The sequence below is a fragment of the Physeter macrocephalus genome, chromosome 7, assembly GCF_002837175.3.
Source record: "Physeter macrocephalus isolate SW-GA chromosome 7, ASM283717v5, whole genome shotgun sequence".
NCBI classification, from domain to species: Eukaryota; Metazoa; Chordata; class Mammalia; order Artiodactyla; family Physeteridae; genus Physeter; species Physeter macrocephalus.
Genome location: NC_041220.1, coordinates 91,248,949 through 91,255,378, shown reverse-complemented (window position 1 = coordinate 91,255,378; position 6,430 = coordinate 91,248,949). Strand labels below are relative to the sequence as shown.

The following is a 6,430-nucleotide window of genomic DNA, read 5'->3' as shown; positions in this document are numbered from 1 at the left end:
CTGAATTACTTCTTGCCAGACTCTCTTGTAGCTAGAGGTGGTTTTGTGACAGAGCTCCAGGCAATAAGTAGCATGGAGTATTCTTCTTGGGGGCTTCTTGGAAAAAAATAGTTTTTCCTCAAAAAAGAGAGACATACACAGTCATTGAGAACTCTTATTTCCTCCCTCCCTGCCTTTGTAGGCAGCAGTAGGAGAATATGTTACTTGGAATTGCAGTAGCCATCCTGAGACTGAAGCAGTAAGCTAGATGGTGAAAGCCAGCATGCTAAAGATGGCAAAATGGAAAAGAAAAGAAGAGCTCAGATTCTTGATGATGTTGTTGAGGCACTGAACCAAACTTGGGACACTCTTCCAGATTTGTTGTTACTAATAAGTATCCTATAATTTAAACCACTGTTACTTGGATTTTCTCCTGAGAGTTTTATAATTTACAAGGAGTCAACACAGCTCCTGAGATTGCTCACAGAGCCAGTAGCCCAATCTTCCCGTTTCACACACAGTTGCCTGGGACCAGAGGAAGAAAAAAAAATGGGGAGTGGAGGACAGCGCGGTCTGATTCTCAGCCTGGACTCAGAAACGAGGTATGGCCACCTTATAAAGAGAGGTGGTAAACAGAATCAAAGGGGCTTTTTTCATGAGGGCTTTGGTGACCCTTGGGATTTAAGCACCTCTGGTGTTTTGCAGCTTTGAGATCACCAAGAAGCAGCACCCTGGACAGAGGCCTGGGGGCATCAGACATCACCCAAGTAGGCAGAGGAGGTAACGAGCAGAATTTTTCTTAAGCACACCTGTGTCGTTTCCTAACAACTCTCAGGAGTGACAGGAAGAGACTCTGAAGAGGATCCTGAGGTCTTGTGCTTGCATGTGGGGCTACATATCCATGACAGGTAGTTGATATCTCTATGAGCTCATTTGTTCCCAAAGACAGCGAAATCTGTGACATTTGTGATACACACAACACACATAACAATTGTTATTTAAGTAAATTCCTGACGACATACAATTCAAGCCATTCTGCAGACACAACATGCTAAAAGCAGTGTCTCCTTCTAAAACAACAGCTGAAAATCATTTTCATTGTAGATTGTAGAGTTTATGCAGGCCACACTCATGTGAATAAAGTAAGGACATGTTCTGTTATACCCTGAAGCATGCCTTATTTCTGCGTTAGGCTGGCAAGGTGTTTTTGATGTGGTCCACACCCTTGCCTCTGTGAGGTTACTGGTCAGTGATTTTAAATGCATCCCCTCACCCACAGTGAAATCTGACACTACATTGTATGTAAAATAAATCAAAGCAGCACAGGTCTGAGAAAGTCAAGATTGGGTACAGAGCCTTATACGTGTTGGCCCAGAGTACCTCTGCTCTGAATTTGAGGCAATTTCAAGGAGACTTCTCTCTGCATCTAGCTTGCTGTTGTCTCCGTTTATACAGTTTTAACCATTCAGATTATTTGGACCCCTTTTGTTATCATTTGTTAGTCTGGGTCATGGTTCACTCTAACATGTCAGAAATAGAGTGTTTTCCCAATCCTCAGCCACACTAGGTAGAGTAAGAATTTCCAAGGCAAAGTTCTCCCTTGAGGGATAAATATGGGAATCTGCACCTTCAATGACTTTAAAGTAATAAAATGTCCAGATACACAGGTGGGAGGGGGCTGTCTACCATTCCAGCTCTTTATGTGCTGGCCTCACCATCCCTTTGGGACTGAGAATTCCTTGAGAGAAGGGACCATTTCTTACTTGTATTCCTTGCCATTCCTAGCACAGAGCAGGTGTTCTGAAAAGTCTGGCTAAATCGAATTGAAAAAAAAAGAGAACCGAGGGCATTCTAGAATTGAATTATACTCCAACACACCCGCTTCTATGTATGTGAGAAACACTTTTTAAATGTTAGGATTAAATTTTGTTTTTGCTTGGGCATGCCTTCAGAATCAAATCCGAACTTCTTAATTGCCGCTTTAAGACTGAAAATTGTTTTCTCTTTGAAAGAAAAGTTTTTAAAGCCTCTATCTGTGCAAAGAATTGTGCTGGCTACTTTCACATGTTTTGCTACATTTCTTTAGGTACTTTCTATTCCCTTGTCAATTGAACTGAGCATTGTTTTTGCCAAATTATCTCAATTTTTAATATTTACTGATTTTTAATACTAGGTACACTATCCCCTCAGGTGGGTATTTTATCCTCTTGTTACAGATGAGAAAGCTGAAACTCTGGTGACGGAAGGGACTCATGCAGTCCCAAGGGTACAGAGTAGGAGGGAAGCTAGACCATCTTCTGACTCTAGGCACCATGCCTTTTCTTTGGCTCCATGGTTTCATTTCTTTCCCTTCCATGCTTTATGACTCTTCTTAACCTGACATCCTTATCTCTTTAGTTATTAATCACTTCACCCTTTTCAATCTCAAAAGAACTTTCTCCACAGTTTTCTTTTTTTGTTCATAGTGATGTTTGTGCCGGAGATTCCTGAATGAGTGGGGTGTTGGGATGGAGGGACTGTAAAGAGTTGAAGAGATGTACTCATCTACGAGTTTGAGAAATTCTGAGCTGTGGGAGAATGTTTTGTAGAGTCTGTCATTAATTGCCTTAAGTACTTTTTTTTTCCTTGCCTGCCTCGCTCCAAAGATGTTTTAATAAACAAACCTGACCAAACGGGTTATTTGGAACTTGTATTTACCATCACAATATCCTGAACAGTTGTGCTGTGAAGGCCAGGGTATCGTGCATAGATGCCAGAGGTCTGGTCCCTTTGAATTGTTATCTTTACCTCGTTTAGTCCTTTGCTATTCAGAATATAGTCCTTGGGCTACCAGGGTCACATCTCCTGGGAGCTTGCCAGAAATGCAGATTAGCAGGTTCCACCAGAGGCCTACTGAATCAAAAGGTCTCTCTTGATGCCTAAGCACATTAAAATTTAATGCAGTTAGACTAATTTTGGCAGCAATCTTGGTCTGTTTTCTTGGAATCTACATCTTCTCTGCTTAAAATATATGCACACGCACCTTTGAAATTAATTCTTGATTATTTTGGCGAGGTTATTCTAATACATGTATTATTCCATAGGCCTTATATTAGCTGGCTTTTGGAATGCCATTCAACTAATTAAATCAGCTACTTCTAGTTCTCTTAAAAAAATTTGCTATGTTACTTTGATGTCAAGAACCATGTTTGTTTTTTTTTTAACATCTTTATTGGAGTATAATTGCTTTACAATGGTGTGTTAGTTTCTGCTTTACAACAAAGTGAATCAGTTATACATATACATATATCCCCATATCTCCTGCCTCTTGCGTCTGCCTCCCTCCCACCCTCCCTATCCCACCCCTCTAGGTGGTCACAAACCACCTAGCTGATCTCCCTGTGCCACGCGGCTGCTTCCCACTAGCTATCCACCCTACGTTTGGTAGTGTGTATATATAAGAGCCATGTTTTATTTACCTTTGTGTCCACACAGTTTCTTGTATGTAAATGCTCAATAACTTGAAAGCTGAATGAATTTTGAATTGATTTTTGATTGAACGAATGAGTGCATGGAAGAAGAGAAATCTAGATGGCACATTCCTTAAGGCTGGGACAATGACTTAGCTATCCTGGAATTGTCAAGGCTTCACAGAAAACCTATCAATAAATGCTTCTTGGTTAACTTGTAGCTGTTAGATAAGGAGATGCTGTCTATTTATTCCTGGCATAAGACCCCAGAGAACAGAAAGAGAAGGCGGGAAAAAATGGAGTGCTAAGTATAGTAACTAGGCCCCCTCACAATTGTTACCTCAGCTAATCATCAGAGCATCTTGTCAACTGGGTATTATTTTACTGAGGCGGAAACTGAGTTCTGAAATTTAAGCACCTCACCCAAGTTCACACAGCTAGCATCAGAGCCTCATAATTTTTGGAAGTCATTTGCCATGTCGTTGCGTGCACTGCCCTGTTTCTGTAGAGACTGGAAGATTATTATTTTCCTTTACAATATTTTCCTATTATTTTCCTTTATAATAAAACACAAAATACACAACTTTCTGATTTCCCCTGGTGCATCAGAGGCGCTGTGGCACTAGAGGAAAGAGCTCCTCTTCTTGCCTTTCAACAACAGACCAAGCAGGAACAATGGAATGAAAAGCTACTCCCCTCCCCCAACGCCGCAGGTCGTTTTCTGCCAGCGGAACGCAGGTGCTGGAACCTTCAGGCGTGGGGGGGACCAGAGAGGAACGGACACACGGCCCGGCAGTTGCCTGGTAACGCCCGCTGGAGGAGTCCCTGCGTAATAAGGTCCCCGAGAAGTGTCACTGGCCCTGAGTGGGACCTCGTACGTAGCCGGTTCTCTTCCCGCTAGCGGCCTGCCCCCGCTGCTTGGCGGGCTAGGACAGGGGAAATGTTGCAGGAGGAGTCGGATCTCGCTCTCATTATTGCCCAGATAGTCCAAAAGCTCAAGGGCTCCACTTTGTACGCTCAGTTGGAACGGCAGGCCTGGGTAAGTGAGGCTGAGTGGGAAGGGGTGGAGACCAGCGGGGCCGTGGCGGTGCTTCGGCTCCTTCTGCACCCCGCTGACCTAAGCCGAAGCCCGCCTCGGGTCTCTCCAGCTCCGCTCCTGGGCAGGGAAAAACCTCCCTTCCAGGTGAGAGCTCCACTTGCTCAGCATCGGGCGTGAGGGTAATAGATTTTTTTTTTTTTTTTTTTTTTAAAGAAAGGTGGGGCACATCACGCCTTTCTTCAGGCCAGAGAACTGCTGAGGCTATTCATTCATATTGTAGTCCGTTACAGGGTCTAATTTTTTAAGCTGCTGGCGTCAGTGGAGGTAGGTTGGACTATACCTTCCTTCACTTTTTCCATCCTGTAGGTGGGTTTGCGCCCCCAGGTACATTTTGGCTTTCACGTCTATTTATCACCTTCTTGCACTCTACCCTCCCTGCAATGATTGCCCTTCTAACCGTCCACTGGGCGTTTATCGAGTATTTTCTAATATGCTAAGTTCTTTGGATGCAGAGATTGATCAGGAGATCTTTCCCTTTTTTTGTGAATGTGATAAATGGAATCATACAGTATTTAAAATTTTGTGCCTGGTTTCTCTCATTTTGCATAATGCTTTTGAAATTCATTCGTGTTGTTGGTATTTCAGTAGTTCTGTTCCTTTTTATTGTTGAGTAATATTTCATTGTTTGGATGTACTACGATTTGTTTATCCATTCGTTGGTTGCTGGGCATTTTTGGTTATAGAGCTATGGGTTGTTTCTGTTTATAGAGATTATGAGTAAAGCCAATACATGCTTTCTGGTATAGGTTTTTTGTTTTGTTTTGTTTTGTTTTTTAAGAAGATGTTGGGGGTAGGAGTTTATTAAATAATTTATTTATTTTTGCTGTGTTGGGTCTTTGTTTCTGTGCGAGGGCTTTCTCTAGTTGTGGCAAGCGGGGGCCACCCTTCATCGTGGTGTGTGGGCCTCTCACTATCGCGGCCTCTCTTTTTGCGGAGCACAGACTGCAGACGCGCAGGCTCAGTAGTTGTGGCTCACCGGCCCAATTGCTCCGCGGCATGTGGGATCCCCCCAGACCAGGGCTCGAACCCGTGTCCCCTGCATTGGCAGGCAGATTCTCAACCACTGCGCCACCAGGGAAGCCCTTTTGTTTTGTTTTGTTTTGTTTTTTAGTTTTCTTTTCTCTTGGATAAATACCTAGGAGTGGAATTGCTGAGTTATATGGTAAGTGTATGTCTATAAGAATCTGCCAAACTTTTCCAAAGTGGCTGTATTATTTTGCATTTCCACCAGCAGCTATGAGGATTGTTCTGCATCCTTGCTAGTGCTTGATGTCAGTTTTTAATTAATTAATTTTTATTTATAATTACACTCCTCTAGTAGGAGCATAATGATATCCCATTGTGGCTTTAACTGCATTTGCCAAATGACTAAAGATATTGAGCATCTTATCAAATGTTTATATCTCCTTTGGTGAAGTAGTCTGTTCAAATCTTTTGCCTATTAAAAAAATTGTGTTTGTTCTCATATTGTTGAATTGTAAGGATTCTTTATATATGACATAAGTCCCTTATCGGATATGCAGCTTGCAAATACTTTCTCCCAGTCTGTGGTTTATTTTTTCATTTTCTTAACTGGGTCTTTCAAAGAGCAGAAATTTAGAATTTTGAAGACATATATTTTTATCAATTTCTTTCATGATTTGTGCTTTTTGTGCCCTACCTAAGAATCTTTGCCTCCCCCAAGGTCTCAAAAAGTTTCTCCACAGTATGGAGGTTCCTTAAAAAACTAAAAATAGAACTACCATACAACCCAACAATCCCACTACTGGGCATATACCCTGAGAAAACCATAATTCAAAAAGAGTCATGTACCAAAATGTTCATTGCAGCTCTATTTACAATAGCCAGGACATGGAAGCAACCTAAGTGTCCAACAACAGATGAATGGATAAAGAAGATGTGG

The 6,430-nt window shown here is 42.1% G+C and overlaps 1 protein-coding gene across 4 annotated transcripts in view; it reads left to right on the top strand.

The window, feature by feature from the left end:
- Nucleotides 1-4,251: 4,251 nt before the first annotated feature.
- The window catches only part of TBC1D19 (TBC1 domain family member 19), a 166,912-nt gene continuing 164,733 nt past the window's right edge, over nucleotides 4,252-6,430 (top strand). For all 4 annotated transcript variants that reach the window (XM_007125144.3, XM_007125146.4, XM_028492081.2 and 1 more), the window contains exon 1: nucleotides 4,252-4,467. In XM_007125144.3, the coding sequence (XP_007125206.1) occupies nucleotides 4,369-4,467 (99 nt within the window). In that variant the 5' untranslated portion in view covers nucleotides 4,252-4,368. The remainder of the gene's footprint in view (nucleotides 4,468-6,430) is intronic.